General features: G+C 50.7%; 1 protein-coding gene across 4 annotated transcripts in view; it reads left to right on the top strand.

Annotated features, from left to right (window-relative positions):
- Positions 1–7,054: 7,054 nt before the first annotated feature.
- Positions 7,055–26,503, top strand: part of HVCN1 (hydrogen voltage gated channel 1) — a 34,320-nt gene continuing 14,871 nt past the window's right edge. The window contains exons 1-4 of one of the 4 annotated variants that reach the window (XM_035017004.1): positions 7,438–7,489; positions 7,882–7,961; positions 12,821–12,860; positions 13,256–13,404. Coding sequence is in view for 3 of the 4 variants with exons in the window: in XM_035017001.1 (XP_034872892.1) it covers positions 12,840–12,860 (21 nt within the window). In the remaining variant the exon portion in view is untranslated. Of the gene's footprint in view, positions 7,327–7,437; positions 7,490–7,881; positions 7,962–12,820; positions 12,861–13,255; positions 13,405–26,503 lie in introns of those variants that run through there. The other 3 variants (XM_035017001.1, XM_035017003.1, XM_035017002.1) reach the window with 3 other exon arrangements.

Genomic DNA, 26,503 nt, shown 5'->3' with positions numbered 1-26,503 from the left:
CCAAAATGGGTTTGGACTAACCTCCTGAGTGGAAAGAAGTTGGGGGTCAATCCCAGGTCTCCCTCTGTGCTGATGTGGGACCCATCTGGTCGAACCTGCTCCAACTGGCCAGGAAGGCTGAACCACATTGTTGAGTATTTTCCATGAGTAACCAGCAGGTGGGACAAGGCAGTGCTGCTCAATCCTTTCGTTTGAGGTTCTGCTCACCAGCGTGAGCGAGCGTCAGAATATACTTCCAGGGTCCTGTGCCTTCGTCTTTCCAACGTTAAGCCTCACCCTCGTCAACAGGCAGGGAAGATTCCAGAAGCCTGGAGAACTTGGCTCACAAACATTAGCACCCCTGCTCCTGGGCAGGCAGGTAAGGAGTCCATCGAGAGCCCCGCCATGGAGCAGGCTTCCTGATCCAGCTCAGCTGCTCACCCAGCTGCATGACCTTGTACTTAACCTTCAGGGACTTCTCCATGGAGTGGGGACAAGATGCTCAGCACACCTTAGCCCGACATTCTTCTATTCTAGGGACCATCTAGGCTAGGGGCTCTGTGTGGGCCCTGCCAGACCTCCCACTGTTGTCCCCTCTCTCGGCTCCCTTTCGTGAGCAGCCACTGTTCCCGGTGGTTCCTGTGTCTCTTCTCCATGTCCCTCCTTCTCTGCACTGTCCCTCCCTGTCGGCCCACTCTCCTCAGCTTCTGTCACGCTCATACTTCTGTCTTCCTGGACCACTGGCCTCCTGGCCTCCTGGCCTCCAGGACCCACACGCCTTTGGCTTTTCCTTCTTCCTCCGGTTACCCTTTGTGGTCCTTCTGCAGGCTCCTCCTCACCTGCTCAACCTCTAGCTCAGCACTGGGCCCTTTGTCCACACCCCGGGGTCAGCCTGGCTCTGGGTTTTCAGCACCAGCTCTGTGCTGATGACCACCTCAAAGAAAAACCCCATGTGTTTCTCCACGTTCCATACTTTTGTTTCAACAAACGTATGGGTTTTCCACACCCAGGAGTTCCAACACTAACTGCCTGGAGTTAGTGCAGACCCCACAGGTTAAGTGCTGTCCCACAAGATCCTGCAACCCCACCCCCCACCACTTCAGACACCATTTGAAAGTCCAGGTTTTCACCTGGGCCTCTTATAAATCAGAGGTTCCCATGACCCCTCCTCGCGTTCGATAACTTGCTAGGATGGCTCACAGAACTCAGGAAAACGGTTTACTTGTAATTAAGGATTTATTCTAGGACCCAACACACAGACAGATGGAAGTGATGCACAGGGCAAGGTATTAGGGGGTGGTGTGCGGAGCTTCCAGGCCCTCTCCAAGCATATCATCTTCCCAGCACCTCCACCTGTTCGCCTGTCTGGAAACTCAACTCTTCCGCTTAGAGTTTTGACTGGAGACTCCACTGTGCACGCACAGTTGATTCAATCCCTGGCCACTGGTGACTCATGCAGCCTCCAGCCCCTCTCCCCTCCCCCAGAGGCTGGGCGGGGGTGGGAGGAAGGCAGGGTAGAGATGGGACTGAAAGTTCCAGCCCCTGGCAGCCAGCCCCCCATTCTTGGGGGGCTTTCCAAAAGTCACCTCATTCACATACACTCAGGTGTGTTGGAAAGGGGCTTGTTATGAATAACAACAGATGCTCCTTTCATCTTTATCACTCTGGAGGCTTTTCAGGAGCTGGGGACAAAAAACAACTATAAGTTGCTCCTAGTACTCTTACCACTTAGGAAATTAAGAAGGGTTTTAGGCGCTCTGGTCAGGAGCCATGGACGAAGACCAAAATATCTATTTCTTCTATCACAACATCACACCCCAAACCCCTCTGCCAAGTTCCAGACTCAAATCCTACTGTCCACATGACCCCTCCACTTCGACAGTTCAAATGTGATCACAAACAGCTGGGATGTCCCCTCCCAGACTTTTCCGTCCCAGCGAACACTCGGGCGTTGCACACTCAGGCGCCTCCCCCTCCACGTCCAGTCCACACATGGTCCCGGTCAGTCCCATATCCAGTATCTGTTTTACCTCCCGAATCTGTGCCCATTTTTCCATTCCTCCTCCCAGCACACTAGTCCCAGCCATTATCTGGCCTGCACTCCCACTTCTGCCTTCCCCGAGATCTACTCCCGAGCCAGCCACCAGAATTACCTCAGGAAAAGCGAACTGTATCAATGGATGAAAGAATAAGCAAACTATGGCACCACCACACAACGGAATATTCAGCCATAACAGGAATGAAGTACGGATCCATGCCACAACATGAAGGAACCCCAAAAACATGCTGAGTGAAAGAAGCCAGTCGCAAAAGGCCACATACTATATGACTCTGTATATAGAAATGTCCAGAACAGACAAATCCATAGAGACAGAAAGCAGGTCAGTGGGACCTTTGGGCTGGAGGGGAGTGGGGATGGAGACCAACTCTTTTTTTTTTTTTTAAAGATTTTATTTATTTATTTGAGACAGAGAGAATGAGAGACAGAGAGCATGAGAGGGAAGAGGGTCAGAGGGAGAAGCAGACTCCCTGCCGAGCAGGGAGCCCGATGCGGGACTCGATCCCGGGACTCCAGGATCATGACCTGAGCCGAAGGCAGTCTCTTAACCAACTGAGCCACCCAGGCGCCCGGAGACCAACTCTTTAATGGGCACCAGGTGTCCTTCTGAGATGACAGAAAAGTTCTGGAACTGAGTAGTGGTGAGCGCTGTCCAACATTGTGAATGTACCGAATGCCACTGACTGTGTACTTTATAATGGTTATGTTATGTGTATTTTACCACAATAATTTAAAAATCAAACTGTGTCCCTCCCCTGCTTAAAATTCCCATGGCTTCTTGCACTTCACCTGAACTCCAGTGCTTCCTGTTGGCCCCTGCTCTCCTCTCTGACCTACTTCTCACCACTCTCTGCCCCTCCTACCGTGTTGGGATAATTCTGGCCTCCTTTTGGTTTCTCACCAAGCCAGGCTCTTTCCCACCTCGGGCCCTTTGCACATACTGTTCCCACTGCTTAGAAGGCTTTCCCCTCCCTTCCATGATTGGCTCTACCTCAGTTTTGAGTGTTAATTTAAATGCCACAGAGAGGCCTTCCCCAACCATCCTACCTCAGTGGGACCTCCTCTCTCCCCACCACTGTTAATTCTCTGCCATACCCCCCTGGTTATTTCTTTCATAATACCACCATTGGGTCTTTGTGTGCCTCCCTACAGAGAGTAAGTTCCATGAGAGGAGGTGGGCTCTGTCTGTCTCATTCACCTCTGTGTTCTCAGTGCCCAGCACATAGTTGGCACTCAGACGCTATTTGCTCAATTAATGAAAGATCACCCAGCTAGCAAGGGAAGGGATGGAGGCAGGATTTAAACCCAGGTCTCTTTGGTGCCAACTCTTCTGTTCTTTCTACTCCTCCACGTGATTCTGAACTATGTATGAAGCTTGAACCAAGTATCAGAGAAGGGGGTCAGAGTTAGCCATGACCTCTAATGTAGCTACATGATCACGTACAGGTATGCCAGCCTTGTGTGGCTGTCACCTCCTCTAGATTAATCACATCTGCTGGCGAAGCAGCCTCTGGACCCAGACGGCAGATGTAACTCTGGAAAATCCAAAGAGGGCCCCAGCTGAAATCTCATGGACTTCTCCTGTTTCCTCGCATTCTCCTCAAGCCAGGACCTCACATCGCCCTAGAAAGGGAAACAGTCAACTGTAGCAGCTGAAAACACTGGCTTGGAGGAACCAAAACCAGCAGAGGCAGCCCCCTCTCTTCCACTGGGTCAAGCCAGAATGAGCCCATGCCCTGGCCCAGTGCCCGCTCTCCTGGGGCACAAGCAGACCAGATCCAAGGGCTGTGCTCTGACCTTCCTCAGAATGCTCCATGAACATCAAAAGGCGGACACCAAAAAGCTCCTGGGACAGTGACAGACTCGTCCTTGAGCAAGCTGGGCTTACTGCTTGATAAGAAAGGTGCAGTGGGGGCAGGAAATCCCTTGTGCAAGAGGACTGTGTTGGCATTTCTCAAACCAGAGAACAAGTCCTTCCTCTAAAGCGGGAGTTTCTACTCCTTTTTTGTAACATGGGTCCTCTTCTCCGGGGGAATGTTTTTAAATGTGTAATATAGAATGCCTTGCATTACAGAAGACCCATTATCTTGAAATGCCGTTGTTGAATTATTTTTTAAATTGTCATAAATATATGAGAACTAACAGCTGGTTTAGTAACTACAGTAATTTTGAAGCAGGGGTGAGTATAAGCTATATTTTAAGGTATCTGCAATAACTGTCTTGTGATTTGAAGACATCTGTGATCTCGACTGATGACAAAGCCGTGGGTCCTGCTAATATGGGCTGTTACCTGCATTCATCATGGAAGGAAATGCTCAGTTTCAGTTAATGAAAATAAAGTAATTTTTCCCATCCTAAATGACCAGCCTTAGACTCTCTGGACCATAGAGAAACATGCCCGAGCCTTGCCTCCCCAACTCACAGGGGAGCTCTCTGAGGACGGAGCTGCTCCTTCATCTTCTATTAAGTGTCTGGAAAGGGCCTGCCTACCACATGGCAGGCATCCAACATGACCCTTTGAGTCTCTTGGATCTTCTAGGCAGATAATCACATAGATCGCAGATGAGAGATTTTCTCTTTTCAGTCTTGGTCCTTCTCGCTTCCTTTCTTGTCTCACCGAATTAGCTGGGCTCTTCTGTACACTGTTGAATAGAAGCAGTGACGGTGGGCACCCTTATCTTATTATGCTCCATATTGACTTACTAATTTATTCAGTACAGATATAAAGCACCTACTATGTGCCAGATGTGACAAAATTGAGATCTTTTCCTGTCCAACTGAGAAGCCTGAGCAGTAGAGGCATTCTGTGGACAGAAATACTGAGAACATCACTAAATTCTCCCTACTTGCTAACCTGCTCTCTTAGGATCCTGATTCCTCAAAAGTATGGAAATAGGTCCCTGCTGGTGGTCCCAGTCTCCAGGGCACCGGTAAGGTTGGCAGGTGTGGGCTGTCCCAGGACCACGGCAGGGCAGGGCAAGGAGGCAGCACACGGGAAGGATGACGACAGATGCCTCCAGCAGGGGTCTGCTAGAAGATCCGGCCAGGGACGTGGTTCGAGCCTTGCCCTCTTAGGGCCTGTTGAGGCCACCACCTGTCTGCACTAAGCTGGTAACTACAGGCAGGAGCAGTTGTTAAAGCCAACGGAAAGAGGGTTGCAGCTTTGGGGTGGGCAATTAGGGGAGGAGATACCCGATACCTGTCCTCTCCACCTCCTCCCACTCCTGAGGGAGTGGATGCAGAGACCAGACCAGTGCACACATCCTCTCCACTCTGTCCAGCTGACACTGGTAGGGGAGGGACATTTTTTTTTTTTAAAGATTTTATTTATTTATTTGAGACAGAGAGAATGAGAGAGAGAGAGCACATGAGAGGGGGGAGGGTCAGAGGCAGAAGCAGGCTCCCTGCTGAGCAGGGAGCCCGATGCGGGACTCGATCCCGGGACTCCAGGATCATGACCTGAGCCGAAGGCAGTCGCTTAACCAACTGAGCCACCCAGGCGCCCGGGGAGGGACATTTTTAATCAAATATAAGATTGACATTTAAAATGGACCAGACTAGGGGTGCCTGGGTGGCGAAGTCGGATAAGGGTCCAACTCTTAGTTTCAGCTCGGGTCATGATCTCAGGGTTCTGAGACTGAGAGTCTGCTTGAGATTCTCTCGCCCTCTGCTCTCCCCCCCCCACCCTCAAATAAATAAATATTTGTTTAAAAATAAAATGGATCAGACTATGGCTTAAGGACTGGAATAAGAATGTTGCAATAACAAAATGTGACTGAGAAGTCAGATGAGACTGAGATGTTTGTTTTTTTTTTTTTTAAAGAGAGGGAGACTGAGCGTGGGGGTTGGGGAGAGGGAGAGAGAGAATCCTCAAGCAGACTCCCTGCTGAGCGCAGAGCCAGACACACACGGGGCTTGATCCCAGAACCCTGAGATCGTGACCTGAGCCAAAATCAAGAGTCCAATGCACAACCAACTGAGCCACCCAGGCTCCCCCAGACTGAGATGTTTTTAAGAAAGCCTACTGCGCTACAGGAGGTGGGGGGGGCAGGATTGGGAAAAGCAGACTTGGTGGAAGCCAATGGAAACATTACCGCTGTGATAGGCAGACAATAGGCCCCAGAGATGTCCCCATCCTACCCCCCAGGACCTGTGAATATGCTACCATACCTGGCGAAAGGGACTTTGCAGGTGTGATGAAGTCAAGGCTGTAGAGAGGGGGAGAGGAGCCTCGGTTATCCAGGTGGGCCCAGTGTCATCGCAAGGGTCTTTTCAGGAGGGAGGGAGAAGGGTCAGTTCTAGAGGAGATGAAAGCAGAGGTGAGAGGGAAGCCACCAGCAGCTGAGGAATGCAGGCCGCCTCTGGCAACTCCAAAAGGCAAGGATCCCCCTGGAGCCTCCAGAAGGAACAAAGCCCTGCCAACACCTCGATTTTAGCCCTATTAAGACCATTTAGACTATTGACCCCCAGGGCCCTAAGATAACAAATTTGTGTTTTAAGCCACTGGGTTTTCGGTAACCTGTTAGAGCAGCAATAGGGAACTAAGACAGCCCCCAGGATGGAGACTCCTCCCGCCCCCCACCTAAACCAGAAGCAGGGAGATGTGTAGGAGAGGGCCTCCACCCTGAGGTTTGGGACAAATGGTCTTTTTAGGAAGACAGAGGCTAACGGAAACGGATTCCCGGACAGTGCCAGAAATGAAGCGTGAGCAGAGTGCTGGGGAAGCCCCCGGAGGAGAGGGACGGTGGAGCTGGGCCTGGAAGGTGAGGAGGAGTCAGCCCGAGCAAGGGGGCTCAGCCTCCAGGCGGGAAGGCTCGATCCTCTAGCGCAGAGACCTCCTGCCCCCATTCCGGGGTGGCCTGCGGGCGTCAAGGTTGGCCATCCCTTTAGGACATTCTGCCCGCTCTCCAACCTCGGCCGGGCAGATACAGTGCAGGGGACAAGCAAAGCCACTCAGAGCCACCCCTAAGTGAACAGGACGGGGTGCCGCCGGACATCAGGCCCAGCGTCCCGGGCGTGTGTGTGGTGGGGAGGGGAGTGGATCCGCCCCCACTCCGTCCCGCAGGAGGAAGGAAGTGGTTCCCTCCTCCCCCCCTTCCCTCAGGCTAGCCGGGGACAGGATTCTCGTGATTCGCGATTGGCTCCCACGGGCGGGACCTTTGTCCATCTGCGGGAGCGCAGGAGGCCCAGGCCAGGCGCCGGGCCTGCGGAGCGGGAGGGGGCGGGGGAGGGGGCCAGCCAGAGACCAACGGGGACACAGACAGGCCAGGGCAAGGGCGCTGAGACAGGCAAGAGGCCGGGACCGTGGCGCGGGCGGGGTTAGAGGGCGGCCCGGGGGGCGGGGCGGGGGCCGGGGGGCGGGGGGCGGGGGAGGGGCGGGGAGGAAGGGGCGGGCGGGGCGGGCGCCGAGCTCGCAGTCGCTGCGGTGGCCGCCGGCGGGAGGGGCGCAGGGTAAGTGCTCCCCGGCTGTTAGCGCGCCGCCCCTATCCCGACCCCTCCGGGGAACGGACCCTCACCCCCGCCTCGGGCCCCCCCCCCGCCGCCCCCCGTTGCCCTCTGTTCCAGCGTCTAACAGCGCCGGCCAGCGCGGGCAGACTGGGACCCCCCTCCCGGGGACCCCCTGCCCTGTCCAGGGCGTATAGAGTCAGGTGGAGGGGCAGGACAGGAGACGCCGTGCCACAGGTCTTGGAGGGAAGCCCCTCTTGGCCTCAGTTACCTCCCCTTGAAAACGGGAGCGTTGAGAAGCATTTGTATGGCGGGCTTAACCTGGAGACAGGTGCCTTCATCACCCGCTGAGCGCAGCAACAGGTGAGGTAAATACCATCTTTGTCTCCCTCTTACAGGTGAAGAAACCAAATCTCGGGCCAAGCCACTTGCCTTGGGTCACCTAGCCAAAGGAGGCAGAGCCAGAACTTACACCCAGGTCTGTGTGAACCCCTAAAACCTTTTATTCATCATCCCTGCCACCCCCCCCCCCCCGGGGAGACTGCAGGGGGAGAAGTGAGGATAAAGGTAGTACTGGGTATCCCAGGAGGAGGCTGAAATGAGCCATCCTCAAGGGCAGCAAATCCTTCACCTGGGGGGCCACGTCTGCCTTTGGCTCCGGTTATGGTCCTGGGCTCCTGGGATCGAGCCCTGCGCCCAGCTCCCTGCTCAGCGGAAGCCTGCTTCTCCCTCTCCTACTCCCCCTGCTTGTTTTCTCTCTCTCGCTGTGTCTCTGTCAAATAAATAAATAAAATCTTAAGGGAAAAAAAAATCCTTCACCTGGGAATACTTTTAAACACTCAGGTCTTGGGGCGCCTAGGTGGCTCAGTCATTAAGCATCTGCCTTCAGCTTGGGTCATGATCCCAGGGTCCTGGGATGGAGCCCTGTGTCGGGCTCCCTGCTCGGAGGGAAGCCTGCTTCTCCCTCTCCCACTCCCCCTGCTTGTGTTCCCTCTCTTGCTGTGTCTCTCTCTGTCAAATAGATAAATAAAATCTTAAAAAAAAATAAAAATAAAAAAATAAACGTATCTTGGGGCAAGGTGTGCTGAGGAATGAGAATGGTGGGTTGGGGACAGGTGAAACTCCAGGACACAGAGGTACAGCCAGCGCATGGGAACTTCCAGATCTCTAGGCAGCACCTCTGCTGGGTGCAGGGGCTTTTGCAGGCTTAGCCATAGGACTTCACCTCTCCATACCTCCGTTGCCTTAACTGTCCCATGGGGTTAAGCATGGTACTTACCTCACAGCATTGCTGAGATGAAGTGAGATGCTTGGTATAAAGGCTTAGCCCAGCTCCTGGCTCAAGGTTACTACGGAGCTCTGCCCCACCCACACCCCAGCTCCTTCCAGCCCCTCTGAAAGCACTCCTCTGTCCCAGACACCTTTAACCTCAGGTCAGTCAGGGCTATCTGAGATCTGCAGTATTTCCGGACAGCCCCACCAGCAGCTGGAAGCTTCTTGAGTAAGACCAAGCTTAGCAGCAGCAACTTCTCACACTCTTGAGTCCCTGGGGGAAAGACCAGTAGGAGCAGCGCTTTGAAAATCTTTGGGCTGAGGCTTGCACAATTCCAGAACCACTCTGCAGTCCCCAAGCCCTCCGTGATCACTGGTTTAAGCAAGAAGGAGGAAGCCCACACTCTTACAGCCCCAAAACCTGCTCCTCCCCTCATCCCCCACATCTAAGCCCACAGCAGCTTCTACTCCTCTGCATGTTCTGAATCTGGCCATTCCTCTGCATAGTCACCATCTTTTGCCTCCTCTTGGCCTCCCTGCCACCACCCTTCACCCCCAGATCTTCAGCATTGCCTCCCAAGCCCTCTGTGAGATCAGACTCTCGTCTCCTGCCACCATTCTCCCACTGCATGTTCCCTGTAGACACACTGACCTCCTCTTTCTTCCTTGGACTTGCTGAGGTTTGGTGGAGGGGAGTTGCCCTCCTAGGGCCTGTGTACGTGGTCTTCCTTCTCCAGAGAATGCTCTTCTTGGCCATCTTCTTGTGACTTATCTCTTTGCAATTCAGGGACCACTGTCCAAGTTGCCTTCTGGAGTCTTCCCTGACCACTACACCCACAGGACCCACACTCGCCTGCTCTCTTAGTGCATTACTCTTTCTCTTTCTTCCCATGCTTAGGCTCAGGGGATGTTACCTTACTTACGTTCCTTGTTTGTCTACCCAGCTAAAGTATCCATCTAGCAGGGTTCTGACCTTTTTCTTCGTTACTTCGGGTTCCCCCAGAACCCAGCACAGTGCCTGGCACGTAGTAAATGTTCCAATTATGTTTTACAGTTGCCAGTGGTGTGCACAACCATCAGGGTTCTACTTGTCATTGCTTAACAGCCTTCTTTACAACAGGATTGTAAAGATATATATATATATATACACACACACACACACACATAGACCTCAGAATTATCATTCCTTCTAACAGCCCACTGCCTTCCTCAGCTGTTCTCTAAAGTGGGGCTTATGGGGTCTTTCCAGGTTCTAGTCATCATATCCAAATTAGCTTGTCCACATTGTACCTGTAATTTGCTACGAAATGATTTGAGATAATAGTTCCCAAACTGATGTGTTCAAGTCAAGAGTATGATTATTTTGAAGGCACTTGCCACCTAGCACCCGAAGGCTGTTGAAGAAAAACAATGCCTGGCGGTATGTGCAAGTTTCCCTACAGCCTCACAAGCACTGAGTTTTAACACTTTTGTCTAGTTTAATGGAAAGGTCATGTATGTATCTTTAAATTTTCTGTTGCTTGAATTAGTGAAGCTGGGTGTTTTTCTATAAATATGCTCGTTCTATTTCCTGTCTTGTGGAAGGAAATCTCCAGGGCATCTTAATTGTTCCCTTCACCTTTGCTTGTGCTAAAGGTTCCACTTGAGACTGTCTCATGAGAGCAGGGTGAGGGCCCCCAGGGGCTAGAACAGGAACACACTGAGCTGAACTCTGCTGGTTGCAGAAGCTGTTCTGCCAGTCAACCAGCAAGAAACCTTTGAGAGTCCCTTGTGCCCGCAGCATGGTACTGAGGAGAGAACGAACTTTTTTTTTTAAGTCTTCGTGAATAATTTTCTCAAAATGATAATTTTTTCTTAAATTATAAAAGCACACAGTGCGTAGGGTTACTCATTGGAACATTGGGGCAGCAAAAGTTTGGGAAATAATCTAAATTCTGATCACTAGCGAGACTACACACATTCCTACAGGGACACCTTGTGGAGTCATTCCAAGGAGTGCACCTGATCTAGCACGTACTGATCCAGAACAATTGGAAATACTGTATTAGTCTCTGATGGCCACTATAACAAATTACCACAAATTGGATGGCTTAAATCAACATAAATTTGTTACCTTACAGTGCTGGGGATCAGACATCCAAAATCCATCTCGGTGGGCCAACATCGAGGTGTTGGCAGGGCTGCATTCCTTTTGGAGGCTCTAGGGGAGAACCTGTTTCCTTTCCAACTTTTAGAGGCTGTCCACGTTCCTTGGATTGTAATCCCTTCCCTCCAACTTCCGCTTCTGTACTCACATATCCTTCTGTCTCTGATTCTCCTGCTCTACTCATAAAGACCCTTCTGATTACATTGGGCCCACCTGGATAATCCCCATCTTGGGATCCTTCATTGAATCTCATCTGCAAAGTCCCTTTTGCCATGTAAAGTGACATATTCACGGGTTCTGGGATTAGGACAGGTGCACCTTTAGAGGGAGGGGAGGTCATTATGGAGCCCACCACACCCTAAAGGGAAGTAAGCAAGGTTCAGAGCAGAGTGCGTGGACTCACATTTGTTGAAGTTTAAACGAGAGAAAAGGAGTAAATATGGATGTGCTTGCGAAGGCATGGGATACCCCTGAAGGCCAAATAGGAAACTGCTAAGAGTGGCTGCTTCTGGGAAGAATGGGTAGAAAGGAGGCTTACTAGTCATAGTATATCTTTTTGAATTGTTTCAGTTTTTTAGTACATGCCTATGTCACCTCCATTAAAAATAAATTTTAAGAAGTAACACTCGTTGTAAAAGGTCAGACCTTCCAGAAGTGAAGGAAAATACCTACAAAAATCAGTCCCCCAGATCACTCCCTTTTTGTCCAGCAATAATCACTGTAAAGAGTTTGGCTATATCCTTACAGACTTATTTTTAAAAATGCATATGTAGGGGCACCTGGGTGGCTCAGTCGTTAAACGTCTGCCTTCGGCTCAGGTCATGATCCCAGGGTCCTGGGATCGAGCCCCACATCCGGCTCCCTACTCTGCGGGAAGCCTGCTTCTCCCTCTCCCGCTCCCCCTGCTTGTGTTCCTGCTCTCGCTGTCTCTCTCTCTGTCAAATAAATTAAAAAAAAAATCTTTAAAAAAAAATAAAAGTGCATATGTAATTTTTCACGTAGATGGGGGTCATACTGTGTATATTATGCTGCAGTGTGAATTTTTGTTTTATTATATCGTTCACCTCCTTCCTCATCCACATATGAAGAAGATTTAACAACACTAGAGTTTCTCACTGCTCAGATATACCTAAACTGACTTAACCAGACCCTCATTGGTGGACATATAGATACTTTGCTGCTTTCCAGAGCATTCCCGATACTGTAATGTATGTCTATGTGTCTTTTTTTTTTTTTTAAGTTTAAACTGGAGTGAAATTCACATAACATGAAATTAACCATTTTACAACTCCGTGAACATTTAGTGAATGTGGCATTTAGTGCATTCCCGATGTCACGTAACCACCACTTCTATCCAGTTCCAGAACATTTACATCAAACCAAAAGGAAGCCCTGTGTCCATTAAGCAGTCACTCCCTACGCCTCAACTCCCAGTCCCTGGCAACCACCAATCGCTTTCTGTCTCTGTGGATTTGCATATTCTGGGTATTACATATCAGTGGAATCATGTAATATGTGAAGTTTTCATGTGGCTTCTTTGATTTAGGGTCATGTTTTAGGGGTTCATTCATGCTCTAGCACGGATCAGGACTTCGTTTCTTTTTATGGCTGGATGACATTCCCATTGTATGGATAGAACAGCTTTTATTTATCCATTCATCCCCTAACGGACACTTGGGCTATTTCCACCTTTTGGCTATGAGTATTTGTGTATATGTATTTGAGGGCCTGTTTCCAATTCTTTTGGATATATACCAAGGGTGTGCATCCTTCTGCATACACTTTGAGCTTTATGCTATTTTCAGACACTGTTAACATAAGCAAGTTAAAAATAATTGGTAACAAAGTGTTGCAAAGCACATACTAAGATAAATGATAGCAGGACGTCAGATTTAGACAAATGTTTTCTTATTTTTCAGATCCAGAGAGGACAGGAAAATGGCCACCTGGGATGAAAAGGTAAATTAATTCTGGTGGACCAGCAGCGTTAAAGGACCTCCCCAGGCTTGAAGACAATTCTGTTTGGTGTTTCAAACAGGATAAAGGGAAAACACCTGTTTGGGCTGTTTCTGCCATACCGAAGCGTTTAGTCACAAAGGTGAAAATTATAGCAGGAATTCACAGACCTCAAGGATCTGAATCAGATCCTTCAAATCCCACCTCTGCATTTTAATAACCATGTGTCACGAGGCCCTGACCTTCACCTCGCTGAGACCTCCGTCTCCTTATCTGGAAAAGGGAGAGAAAATTATCCTTGTTCCTGAAGCCTTGTCAGGAAGAGTTGAGGAGACCGTGATCTCAAACTGCTAGGCTGATAGTCCCTAAGTGGCTTTTCCCTGCTGCCCATTTTACAGATAAAGACACTTGCTCAAGATCACACAGGTAGAAAATGGCAGAAATAGGATCTCACCCCGGCCTGACTCCAGAGCAAAAGCTTTGCCTTTTGTATCATGTGATCATCCCAAGCAACTATTAAACTCCGTCCTTGATATCTGCGGTGCAGGTTTGTTGGGCTTGGGGGGACATCTGTTGTGAAGGGTGAGGACAAGGTGGAAAGGAAATGCTGGCTTCCATTTCTGCTGTTCCCTGGGAGGTTCCGGGGGCCTGGCAGGTAGAGCCGGAGGCTCAGGGTAGCAGCAGGGTGATCAGGGCAGGTCCAAGAAGCAGGGTCATGGGATGATAATGATGCCCCCTTTCTTTGTAAGAGTCACTTGGATTTTAGGGCTTTTTTTTTGTTTACAGTGTGGCGGGGGAAATGGTCCATTCTAGATGCTACCAGTTCTGACTTCAGAAATGTTGAATCTGGGGAGAATGTTCATCTTTGAATTAAATAAAATATGGTGGCTGAGCAGTACCAATAATAACATGAACAACATCTATTGAGCGCTCACTCTGCGCCAGGCATGTGCTCAGGGCTTTCTGTGTATTTGGTTTTTTAGTCCTCACAACAACCCTGTGCATTAAAAGTACTATTATTTCTTTCCCCCTCTTACAGCTTGGGAAATTGAAGTACAGCAAGGTTTAGTAATTTGCCCAAGGTCACACAGCTGGTGAGAGGTTTGGACCCATGCTGCCTGGCTTCCATGCCCTAATTACTCACTACTGATTGTATGCTTCTCAAACACAGTCTATCCCAAAGACAGGGTAGGTCTCCAGGGGGAAGAGCTCACCCCTGGCAGGGAGGGAGCAGGGAATGGGGATCGCAGGGGCAACAAGGGCTCGTGGGGAGGATTCCTTCCCTCGGTCATTCATGCACCTAACAAATGTTTATCAGCACCAGTTGTGTCCTGGCATGGACCACAGCTGTCAGGCTGTAGCAGGAAAGCACGGGTCCCTGCCTGCCTGTGGCTTCCTCTGGCCGAGCGACAGACCCCTGTCAAGTCCCAAAACGGAATGTGTGAAGGTGCACATGGGCAGAGCCGTAAAGGAGAGGCCATGGTTCATGTGGGCCCCTCACTGGGGCCATTGAGATCAGAAGGGCCTCCAGACCCAACACCTGGAGGGCCGGAGCAGGGAACCAGGTACGGGGGAAGACGGAGAGGGTGTCTTGGCAGAGGAAGCGGCCTATGCAGAGGCCAGAAGGCAGGTGGAAGCGAGGCCTGAAGGAGGCCAGGGTGGAGCAACGTGATGGGGGGCCAGGAGGTGCTAAGTCTGGAGAGACAAGGCCAGGCAGAGCCCAGGGGACACGGAAGGTTCTGGGGGTGGTGCTAAGAACAGTGGGCAGGCAGGGCAGCGACCGATCAGGCCTGAACTTGGAAAAGTTTCTCTGGTATCCTGTGGAAGTGGGTAGAAATACCAGCAAGGACATGGAGGGCCAGCGAGGAGGGGAGGCAGCAGGGGCTTGGCACTGTTGGGGTGGGGAGGGATTTGTGAGTGAAGTGCCCAGAAACTGGGGCGGCAGTGGCAGTGGTGTGTATGTAGAATGTGGGACTGATGTTCAGAGGAGGAAGTCTCCTTTCCTTTGGAGGGTCATGGAAGGTTCTGCAGAAGAGGCAGCCTTTGAGCTGGGCCTTGGGATTTGAACTCATGGGGTCTAAGGAAAGGGCATTTCTAGAGGCGGGAACAGCATGGACAAAGGCCAGGAAGCAGGCTTATGTAGAGCTCCATAGAGCAGAGGGGGGGTGGGTGGGGGCGGTGATGGAGGAGGACCCCCCCCGCCCTGCCCCCACCCCACCCCACCCCACCCCGCCGTGGCCAGCTGAGGAGCCTGCACTTTCATCCGGGAGAAGCCTAGTGCTGGAGCGGGACTTCCTGCCAATCTGGGAGATGCTAGCCCACCACCTGCTCCAGGGGCTGAGCCGTGAGCCACGGTGAAAGCAACTCAGGGCCAGCATTCAAATCCTGCCTCCGCCCCTTGTGGGCTGTGTGACCTCAGACCAGTTTCCGAACCTCCCTGAGCCTCTGTGTCCGTGGCCATGAGTGGGGTCAACGGTCCTCACCATGGACTTGTGACCCTTCCTGGTAAGGCATTGGACGCACAGGGCCTGCCACCTGAGAGGGAGCAACTCCAGGAGTTCAGTGATTGTTATTAATCACAGGCAAATGGAAACAATTCCTACTTTTTCATTTGTAGTTCCCTATGATAAGGGAAAAAAAGCCAAAATGTTCAATGCTGGTTATTCCGTGGTGAAGCCAGCTCATACCTAGTGAGCGGCTGGATCAACCCATACAGTTGTTCTGGACAAAAATTCAACAGTGTGTGTCCAGAACCATGAAAATGTTCATAATCAAACCTGGTCATCTCACTTAAAAGGAAATAACCCGTCAGAAGGAAACGAATTGCGAGCACCATATTTCGTAGCCCATCAGTCGCCACTCATAGTAGATGTGCCATTATTTTGTCCCACGGAGAAAATAATGCTGCCGTTTATTGTGATGTAATGTGACCGAACGCTGAAACCGGTCATTCGTGAGACATTCAGATTTCAGGAATGTTAAGCTCTGGGAAAATGTGGTCTTCGAATTGGTGGTAAAAGGTGCTAAAAATGAGGAGTAATCAATCAGTAGATGCAATAGTGAGAGCAGTAACTTCTTGGTGAAGTTTCTTGGCCATGAAGAAGGCATAAATCTGATGCACGTAACTAGTGGGAAAAATAAGATACAAAATTGTCTGCCGTCTTTGATTAGAGAGAAAGAGACCTCAGGCGGAGGAGAAGTCTGGTGTGTTGGGATTATCATGAATTTCTTTTCTTTTGCTCGGTTTTCGCAATGCTAAAAGAAATAGATCGAGGGTAAAGGTCTGCTCATTAGGGCGAATGACAGCAGGTAAAGCTGGAGACGGGGGTGGGGGTGGGTGGTTGTGCTGCGTATGGGTCTGAATGGAGCCAGGGAACTGGTGGGGTGGGGGGAGGGGTTAAAGGCACAGAAACAGCAGAAGCACAGAATTGGGATGCGGAACAGAGGACACATTTTGGGGGGAGGGCACTGACAATTGTGGGGGGGGCCACAGGAACCTTTTTGTCGTGACGCAGAGGCCAGTACAAGTTGCTGGCAAGCACTGGGGAATATTGGGTCAGGACCACCTGTAGCAACTGAGCCTCTCTTGATTCGAAGGACCAGTTCCTTTTAGTAATTTACCCTTGTGGAGTTAATTGTGTTTTTAAAAAGTTGTTTTAATAGAATTGCTTTTAGGAGCTTTTGAATTATCCGGCTGCCCTGGTGTTTGAGGGGCAAATGATGGTGTTGTAGGAGAAACTGGCAGAGTTTTTCAGACCTGTCTTACCCACAGCCAGCTCTGCGGAGAGCCCTTCCCACCGCCCTGTGCCTCAGAGTTCCTCGTCTGTGAAATGGGAACAATGATACTCCCTCTCAGGTTGTGAGAATCAAACGCAGCTCACTGAGCTGGGGCCAGGCTACAGCAAAGCCAGCCTGCTCGCTGGGTCATGAGGCCGAGCTGGGTTCTTAGCCATTAGCTGACCTTTTCCCCCTCTCGCAGATGATCGTGTGTCACCAGCCGCATCTGGGGAACCTGGGAGCCAGCGGGCTTAGAGGTCGCAGTAGCCCTTTGCATATTTCTCCTGAGGCGTCTGGAGGCTTCAGGTTTATTTACAGTGCTGGTACTCCACTTTGGCTGCACATGGGCAATCCCAACACCCAGGCCACCCCCAGACCAACTGAATCATCATCTTGGGGCCTGGGACCCAGGCCTTGGGTATTTTAAAAGCTTGCAGGTGGTTCCGAAGTGCAGCCAGGGCTGAGAGGCACTGGTTAGACGGTGGCTGGGTACGGTTGCTCTCTCCGTGGGCGAGAGGGGTGTCCTTACTTCTGTTCGCCCCATCTTTTCCCCCCACCCGGCCAAAGCATTGCTAAGACACTGGGGCTAGGAGTTGCCTGGATGACTCAGTCACACTGGTGATAGGTCTTCGTTTCTGGCTGAATAACTGGGTTTTTTTTCTTGCTATGTTTTTGTTTTCTTTATGCTTTCATAATAAAATAACGTGACTTATGCTTCCCAGTTAACATGGCTGATGTCACATACTTTGGACAGGGCTGTCTCCTCTCTGGCAGTCATCTCCCGACCCCAGGGAAATAGACTGGGTGCATCCTCCCCATACCTGTGTCTTTCGAACTCAACTCATTGGTGACTCCTGAAATCCATTAATGGGCTGCTATCGGTCGCTTAAGCAATGAAATAGAATAAAAATGGAAGCCACAGAGGGCTCGCACTTAGAAACTTTGGTTGTAGAACACATGTATGTCAGTGTGTATGAAAAGGCAGGATTAAAGTGTGTTTTTCTCATGGAGTAACACTGGGCTGAGCTCCCTGCACAGCGCTGAGCTCCTCACAGCTGGGAGCCCGGTCCATCCAGGGTGGTGGTCAAAGGGGTCCTTGCAAGAGGAGGGGGCTCTGGGCCAGGCAGCCTGCCTCCAAATCAGAGCTCTGCTTCTCACTGGCCGTGAGCCCTGGGGCAGATTGTTTGGCCTCTCCTGTAAATGGGAATGTTTCAGTCCCCTTCTCCTGAGGCCAAACAATGTGTTGCAATGTGTCACCTGAGGGCCTTGTAAGGAGCTCAGAAAAGGCAGGTGCTGGGGCGGGGGTGGGGGGCTAGTTAACACTACGGCTCCTGCCATGGGATGTTCTTTCCCCTCATCCTCTCCAGCCAGCCTCGCCAGCCTCTTGCCTCCCCGGGTTGGCAGACGGCTCTCATGAAGACAGGAGGGATCCTGACCCTGCAGGAAAAGGAGAGAAATGTTGCCACATCTCTGGGGGGAGCCTGGGCCCCCGGGCGGGCTCGGTCGGGCTCCTCAGCCCCTAAGCAGCAGTCCCCCACCAGCGATGGTTGTTTTTGTCAACCTCAGACTTCCTCCCCACCCTAGAGAAGGAAAAGCTGTCACGCTTATTTAAAGACTTCCCTGATTTTAAAAATAGGCATTCCTCAGAACACACATCCCCGGGGGGTTGGGGGGGAGGCGGCACTGGGGTAGGTCACCTTGCTGCTGGAAGTCGCCCTGTCTACCCCCCAGAGGAGAGGTTTGCTGGGTGTGTGTGGGGGGGGTCATTCCACCATCCAGGCTGTGTTCAGCAGGCAATGGCAGGCTGCCGGGCAGGAAGGGCCCTGATGGTGGGTGACAGTCTCAAACACAGGACTCACTCAGTTCCTCCAGGAGCGAGTGGTGACCGTGTGGGTCCATGTCCACTGCGAAACCTGGGAGAGACGCCGTGCCTGCGGTTTCTGCCGGGGGCTGGTCACAGGGGCCCCTTCTGTCCGGCACTTGCAGAATTCCAGACTCCCCGAAGGAAAGCAAGTATTCAACATCAGCCCCATCCTGTACACAGTCTAGGCGCCGTGAGCTGTTCATATCAGGGAGTGGTGGAACTTTCCAGATGCCAACCAAGGGCCAAGCAGGCCTTTCAAAGGAGAGCAGCCTCAAGCCTGTTCTGCACAGGGAGTGACAGGATTAGGTTTTGGGAGGTGGAGGTGAGGCCGGGGCGGTGGCAGAGGAGGGGAGAAGTAGGTGGTACGGGGCTTCGTGATGAGTAGGTCGTGGGCGGAGGGGGAGGGAAAGTGGGCGCTAGGGGACAGCTTCTCCGAGGAGGTTCTAAGTGCCCCGGCCTGGAAGACGAGAGACCCAGGCACAGGTCCGGGAGTGTCTGCTGATTGGAGGCATTTGCCTTGTTATAGGGCCTCAGTTTCCCCATCTGCCAAGGGAGGGCAGATTGCACCTCAGAACCTTGATTCTACCTCTCACAAAATCCTCTGCTGTTGCTTCGAAACATCAGCTTTTCTGCCATATATTCCCCTCATTAGCGGACCATTATAGAAAGAACAAAGCCGGGAGACTTGAGTTCATATGCTGGCTCTACCCCTTACGTATCTTTGTTTTTAGGTATTTGTTCTGTTCCATTGTTTGGTTTTCTGATCCAGGGATTCCAGTAATGTATATTGGTTCATTCTCCTTCCTGCCTGACCCCCAAATACTTCATTCACCATTCAATTCTCTGTAGGCAGGATCTCCCTCCAAAAATGGCTATTTCTTATGGTTAAATCTAATAGAATAAAATTTGAAAGTTTCTCTTCACCCTCCAACCCAACCCCACTCCCTTCCAGAGGGAACCATTTGGTTTGGGTTATTGATTTTGTCTGCTTTTTTTAAGATTTTATTTATTTTAGAGAGAGAACAGGGGGAGGGGCAGAGGGAGAGGGAGAGAGAACAAGAATCTCCAGCAGACTCCATGCCAAGCGCAGAGCCCGACATGGAGCTCGATCCCAGGACCCCGAGATCATGACCTGAGCTGAAACCAAGAGTCGGATGCCTAACCGACTAAGCTACCCAGGCGCCGCAATTTTGTCTGTTGTTAACAAAGATGGCATTATATGATGCAATCTGGTCCATGACATGCTGGTTTTCACTTAGAGTTCATATAGATCAAGGACACCCTTCTGTGCCCGTGCCTACAGGTACACCGGCTGACTGCCTTCTGAATAGCTGCCTAGTGTTCTCTAGTGTGGGTCTGCACAGTGTATTTAATGATGGACTTTGAGGTCATTTCCAGGTTTGGGTTGTTGTAGCAGGGCTCTAGGGAGCATCCATGTGCTTATGTGTGAGTCCCTTGTCAGGTCAAATGATAGGGACACTTTAAATTTTGATAGAAACTGGTTAAGGCTGACCCCCTTCTTTGCTCTCATGCCTGGCACATTGGAGAGACTCAAATATTTTTTTCTTTTTTCTTTTTTTTAAGATTTTATTGATTTATTTGACAGTGTGTGCACAAGCAGGGGGAGTGGCGGGCAGAGGGAGAAGCAGGCTCCCCGAGGAGCAGGGAGCCCCATGTGAGGCTCGATCCTAGGACCCCATGAGCATGACCTGAGCCGAATGCAGACACTTAACCAACTGAGCCACCCAGGCAGCCCCATACATTTTTTCAAAAGATGAAAGAAACTGTCCCATTGCTCTCCTAAGAAGAATATACCCATTTACAAGCCCCCTTCCTTAGCCTCTGTCATCCTGCCACACTATGTGACTTTGGTCAGTTGGTCTCTCCTCCCTGCACCTCAGTTTCCCTTCTGTGGAGTGGAGAGCCTGCCCTGCCTACCTCTCAGGACTGTTACAAGCATCAAGCGAGAGCAGAAGTGGGTGGAGGTGGCCTGTAAGCTGTGAGCAAAAGGAAGCAGTTTTTGCCAGGATTGGTGGCAGAAACAGGCTTTTCCCGGGGCGCCTATGTGGCTCAGTTGGTTAAGCGTCTGCCTTCAGCTCAGGTCATGATTCCATGGTCCTGGGATCGAGTCCCGCATCAGGCTCCCTGCTCTGCAGGGAGCCTGCTTCTCCCTCTCCCAATCCCCCTGCTTGTGTTCCCTTCTCTCGCTGTCTCTCTGTCAAATAAATAAACAGAATCTTAAAAAAAAAAAAAAAAAGAAAAGAAATGGGTTTTTCCCAATGGTTTTGTGACCTCTGAAGGAGCCTGCTTTCTCCTCAGAGTGCAGGATGGTTGTGTGGCCCACAAAGAAAAGGAGGGAGCAGGCCACCCGTGGCCACCCGTCATAGGCTGACTTGGGCGCATACTCTCTGCCTTAGCTTCCTGGAGCTGCTTTAATGAATAACCACGAACCAGGTGGCTTAAAACAACAGAAATGTATTCTGTCAGTTCTGAAGGCTTGAAGTCTAAAATCAAGGTTTTGGCAGGGTTGGATCCTTCTGGAAGCTTTGAGGGAGCATCTGTTCTGTCCCTTTCTCCCAGCTTCTGGTAGTTGCTGGCAATCTTTGGCATCCTTGGCTTGCAGATGCACTCCAGTCTCTGCCTCCATCCGCACATGGTCCCCTCCTTATAAGGACATCAGTCATTGGATTTAGGGCCCACCCTAAATTCGGATGATCTCATCTCAAGACCTTTTAACTAGTTAACACCTGCAAAGACCCATATTCCAAGCAAGGTCATATTCTGAGGTTCCACGTGGACATGAATTTGGGGGCAGCCACAGTGCAACCCCCGAAACTGCCCTAGAAGGCAGATCTCCAGCCGCTGGCTGCGTGGCTTCTCTCAGCCATGTGCTCTGAAACATGGGCTCCAGGTCAAAGCAGCCCGGGAGCAGACCCCGGCACTGCCATTTTCCAAGTGCGTGACTTGGGACAAGCCACCTGCCTCACCAAGCGCCAAAATGATGGCCTCAACCTTAGGGGGTTGTTAGGAATAAAATTATTTCGTGCATTTAAGGAACTTTAGTGGTATGTTAATATAATAAAACAACGAAATAATCAGTAATAAGAGATGTCACTGCTCTTGTGTCTTCTTGGAGTTTGAGGCAGATGTTGAATGATAAGCAAATCAGGTCCCCAGAAGTAGGCTCTGGGAGGGAGCAGGCAAATGGGGGTTTAAGGGACATCAGGAGTCTGCCAAATTTCTTTAGAAGTACCTTTTTCTGTGATTGTTGGATGACCACAAAATAGGGAGTTTCCCCCTCCTACAAATGGCAGCTTCTGACCGAGCCTGTAAAAAGAGATGTTCACAAGAACATTTTTTCTCTCTCCGAGGTCTGTTTTTCCCATTTCTGCCCCCCTGTCTCCCAGGCAGTAATCCTTCTGGTATGATACCTGTCATGTGTAAAAGAGAAGCAGGCGATGCATTTACCTTTGAGGGGTAGCTCTTGCGCTTCACTGTTCACTCACTTATTAAATAGTTACCAACCCCCTCCGTGTGACTGAGGGAGGAGTCAGCACCTGCCCTCCCGGGATTCACAGACCAGAGCAGGAAACAGACGGTACCAAGATGCCCCAGCACTCCTTAGGAAGTGGCAAGACAGGGAAATAGGGGAAGGAGGCTCCCCCAGCAGGTGGCGGCTAAGGAAGGCCTCCCGGGGAGGTAGAATCTAGATGTCTGTAAGATCTGAAAGAGCAATAGCGTGTAAAAGGCAAAAGATCTACCAGCCAGCGGGTGCAGGTGTGCGGAGTCCTCAAGCAAGAGGGAGTGAGGTTTATTCTAGAACCACGAGGCACTGGGTGTGGCTGGGGTGTGGCAGAGGCAGGGGGCCTGGGGAGACCAAGAGAGCTTTGCCTTTGTCCTGAAGGCGGTGGTTGGCAGGGGCCGGGGTGGGAGGCTAAAGATCCTGGGGGAGGGGGCAGGTGAGAGCTGGGACACAGCCCCGTGGTCACTGCAGAAAGGGGACCCTGGCCCCTGCTGTGTGGAGAAAGGACCAGGCAGGAGGCCAGGTGAGGAAGGAGGCCAGCGCAGGCATCCAGGCAAGAGGTACTGGCAGCAGGAGAGAGTAAGAGGGAGAAGAGAAGAGAAGGGGCAGCGGGAACAGCCATGTTTAGGAGGTTAGATTGACAAGCCTCGAGGGAGAGAGAGGAGCCCAAGATGACCTTTGGCTCTTGGCTTGGGCAGCAGGGTTGATGTGATGCTAAGGAAACGGAAGGAAGAGTAGATGTGGGGAGGGGCGCCTGGGTGGCTCGGTCTGTTAAGCATCTGCCTTCGGCTCGGGTCATGATCCCAGGGTCCTGGGATCGAGCCCCACACCAGGCTCCTTGCTCAGCGGGAGCCTGCTTCTCCCTCTGGCATATAAATAAATAAAATCTTTAAAAAAAATAAAAAAGAGTGGATCTGGGGGAAATAAGAAATTGAGTTTGGGTCCTAGCCAAACTAATGACCTGGCAGGATAGCAGACTTCAGGCTAGAGACTGATTTGCACATGAGACTGATTTGCACATGTTCTCAGTGTTGAGAACACAGGTGTGCTGAGACCACCAAAGGGGGGAGAATTGCCCTGCATGAGCACAGGGTCAGGATTGGGGTGTAGGGGACTTCCAGTGGCGTGGGGGCAGGGACATGGAGGCTGAGGAGTGTGGCTGGAGATGGGAGAGAAATCAAGAGGCGAGATGGTCCAACGGAACCAAGTCAACAGTGAGTGGAAGCAGGACAGTCAGGGTGGGAACCCCATTGTGGGCTTTGAGACTGAAAGGTGATCCTGACGAGAGAGGGGTCAGGATGTGGTGGGACAGCGAAGGTTAATGCGGGGGACATGGAGATGGGGAGTGTCCAGCACCAGGGACTCTACTGGTCTCGATTCTGGGGGTTGCAAGTGACAGGAACAACTCCTCAATCTAGCTTAAGCCCCAAAGGGACCCTATCGGTTGATGGGACTGAAGAGTCGGGGGGCTGCAGAGGCAGGCAGCCGGCCGGTAAGCAGAGGAGTGGAAATGAGAGTTTGTGTTGCTGAAGAAGAAGAACAGTGGGCACTTATGGGGGGGCTGTTCCAGGCCAGGCACTGAGCGTGGTGCTCTGCGTAGCTGAGTCAGTCCTGCCACCCGCCCAGGCAGGGGGTGGAACCCGAGAGCCCAAAGTGGGTGGTGAGATTGCCAAGGCCCACAACATTTTCATGATCAACTATATCTTTGACCTTTTCTGAAACTTCTCTGCTCTTCGTATGTCCTATTCTTGACTTAAAACTAGAGTTGTTTTCTGCTCCGCTGGGTGCCGTAAATATTTTCATCCCAGATTACTGAAAGTTGCTTTTTACTGGTCGACGGTTTCAGAAAGAAAAATTTCCTCTCCTGCAAAATATAAATGTGGTTTTTGCAAAGCACCTGAAGGCTCCCACCATGCTGAGAACTAGCACTGGAAGTTTCCATCTGCCAGGTAAAGTGTTTTAGGGGGGGAAATTATGGCCAGGAGCTGCTCAGAGGGCTTCAGCATAGCTGCGGACCTGGCCCTTGGTCAACCCTGGGAGCCTAGCAGGGGAGGGGCCCGCCCAAGATAAGCTGCCGCCCAGCATGGGAGACAGGGAACCACTGCCTCAGCCAGCGGATGCTTGATGGGCTTTTGCTCTAGGTCAGTGTCCCATGAGACTCTGGGGACACAGGCCTTGCTTTCATGGAGTTTAACTGCTAGTGTGGAGAGAGGAGTAATAAATAAATGGCCACACACACACAAAAATTCTGCTTAGAAACTGTAAAAAATAGAGAGGTTATAAAATTGAGAAGGGGTCTGATTTAGATTTTAGGGGTCAAGGAGGGCCTCTCTGAGGAAGGGTCAAGCCTGAGTAAAAGTGAGCCAAGCTCAGAGTTGGAAGAAGAGTAGTCCAGGTTGAGGGAAGAGCCTGTGTGAATCCTGGGCCTGGGGAGAATGCAGAGCTTGGAGGGACAGAAGGGCAAGCAGCGTGGCTGGAGTGTGGTGAGCGGGTCATGGGGAAGGAGAAAAGGCCAGATGCCACAGGGCCATGTACATCATAGGAAGGATCTTGGATTTTTCTCCAAAAATCAGGGGGCAGTGGTATGATCAGGTGCTAAGATCAGGCATGAGGGCTTATTAGGCCTGCTTGGGCTACTGGTTAGAGAATGCATGTAAGAACCGGGCCCAGGGAGAGAAATCCACAAGGAGGCTGTTGCAGTCTTTTTTTTTTTTTTTTTTTAAATAAAGATTGTATTTATTTATTTGACGGGGGCCGGGGGGAGAGCGCACAAGAAGGGGGAGCGGGAGAGGAAGAAGCAGGCTCCTAAGGTGGGGCTTGATCCCAGGACCCTGGGATCATGACCTGAGCTGAAGACAGACGCTTAAATGACTGAGCCACCCAGGCCCCCCGAGGCCGTTGCAGTCTTTGGAGTGATAGGATGAAGGCTTGTACTGGGGTGGTAGAAGAGGAAGAAATGAATAGCTCATGTGGGGAGAGGAAAGCCAGACAGGCTCCAGGATCATGGATGCGGAGAGAACCAGAAGGTTCACTCTCAGGAGGTTATGCAGTGGTCATAAGCTCTCCTTGGACCTCTTCGCATCTGAGGAAGCCTCAAATCGGGAGCTCCCAAGGCACTCGAACTATATGGAAGCCGCGGTGGAGGAGGCCACCTGGGATCCAAACTATGGGATTCTCGGACGGAGCATCTGGAGCACGACCCTCTCCACACTCATCACCTCCAACCTCACCCTGCAGTCTTTGCGGTGGGGACTTTCCCAGGGCACTTATCAAAATGCTGGGGTTCAGGGAGGCTTCTGAGAGAGGTGGTATACTTTGTCCAAATTGGGAGCCTGGGCATGTACAAGGCTTCACAGATGAAAGGACAGTGGACTGAGGGCAAAAGAGTTTGAGTTCTCTACTTCCAAGTGCACTGAGACATTGAGCAAGCCCTGGCTGCCCATCTCCTGAGTGCTCCCATCTCCGAAATAGTAGGGAGAACAGACCAGGTAATCTCTGTGGACTCTATAACCTTTCCTGAGCTTGTGAAACCTATTATGAAAAAGATCTGAGTATGCATCAAAGGTGTATTGTTGGAGAGAGATCATTTTATTTTACTTTGAAAAGTGTAAAAATATAAGAGAATACAAATACTGGGGCACCTGGGTGGCTCAGTCAGTTAAGTGCCTGACTCTTGATTTTGGCTCAGGTCATGATCTCAGGGTCCTGGGATCGAGCCCCATGTCGGGTTCTCTGCTCAGTGGGGGGTCTGCTTCTCCCTCTCCTCTCTCTCCCTCTGCCCCCCTCCTCATGCTCTCTAATAAATAAAATCTTAAAAAAAAAAAAAGAAAACAAATATTACCAAGTACTTATATAATCATCCTAAATTGACAGCTATTAACATTTTGTCCTATTTTCCTCAAATCTTTGTGTGATTTAAAAAGATGTTTTTCAGATAGCATTCAAGTGCTTTTTGACCCCTTCTGTTTTTAGCCCTTACCCCTCCCTAAGGGCAACCACCATCATGAATTTGGTGTCTCTCTTTCTGAGTCCATTCGTTTTTATGTTTGTCCTCCCTGGTGTTCATTGAGCTTCTTGGATCTACATGTTTATATTTTTCCATCAAATTTTAAAAGTTTTTAAGCCCATTATTTCTCTAAATTTTTCTGCCCCAATCTCTCTCTCATCTTTTGGTATCCTAGGTACATGTACATTAGACCACTTGATATTGTCCCTAAGGCTCTGGGTTTTTTCCCCTGCCTTTTTTCTCACCATGTTTCCACTTGATGAGTGCTCTGTCTTTAAGTTCACTGATCTTTTGTACTGCAGTATCTAATCAGCATTGAGCCCATTTGGATTTTTTTTTTTTTTTTTTTTTTTACAGTTTCCATTTCTCTATTAAGATTCTCTATTCTCTCATTAAGCTCATATTTTCTTTGAAATCCTTGAACATATTTATAATAGCTATTCATAAGTCTTTGTTGGCCAATTCTATTATCTCTG

This window comes from Mirounga leonina, unplaced genomic scaffold, assembly GCF_011800145.1.
Source record: "Mirounga leonina isolate KUSES-001 unplaced genomic scaffold, KU_Mleo_1.0 Mir_171, whole genome shotgun sequence".
Classification (NCBI taxonomy): domain Eukaryota; kingdom Metazoa; phylum Chordata; class Mammalia; order Carnivora; family Phocidae; genus Mirounga; species Mirounga leonina.
This window is presented reverse-complemented; position numbering and strand designations above follow the sequence as displayed.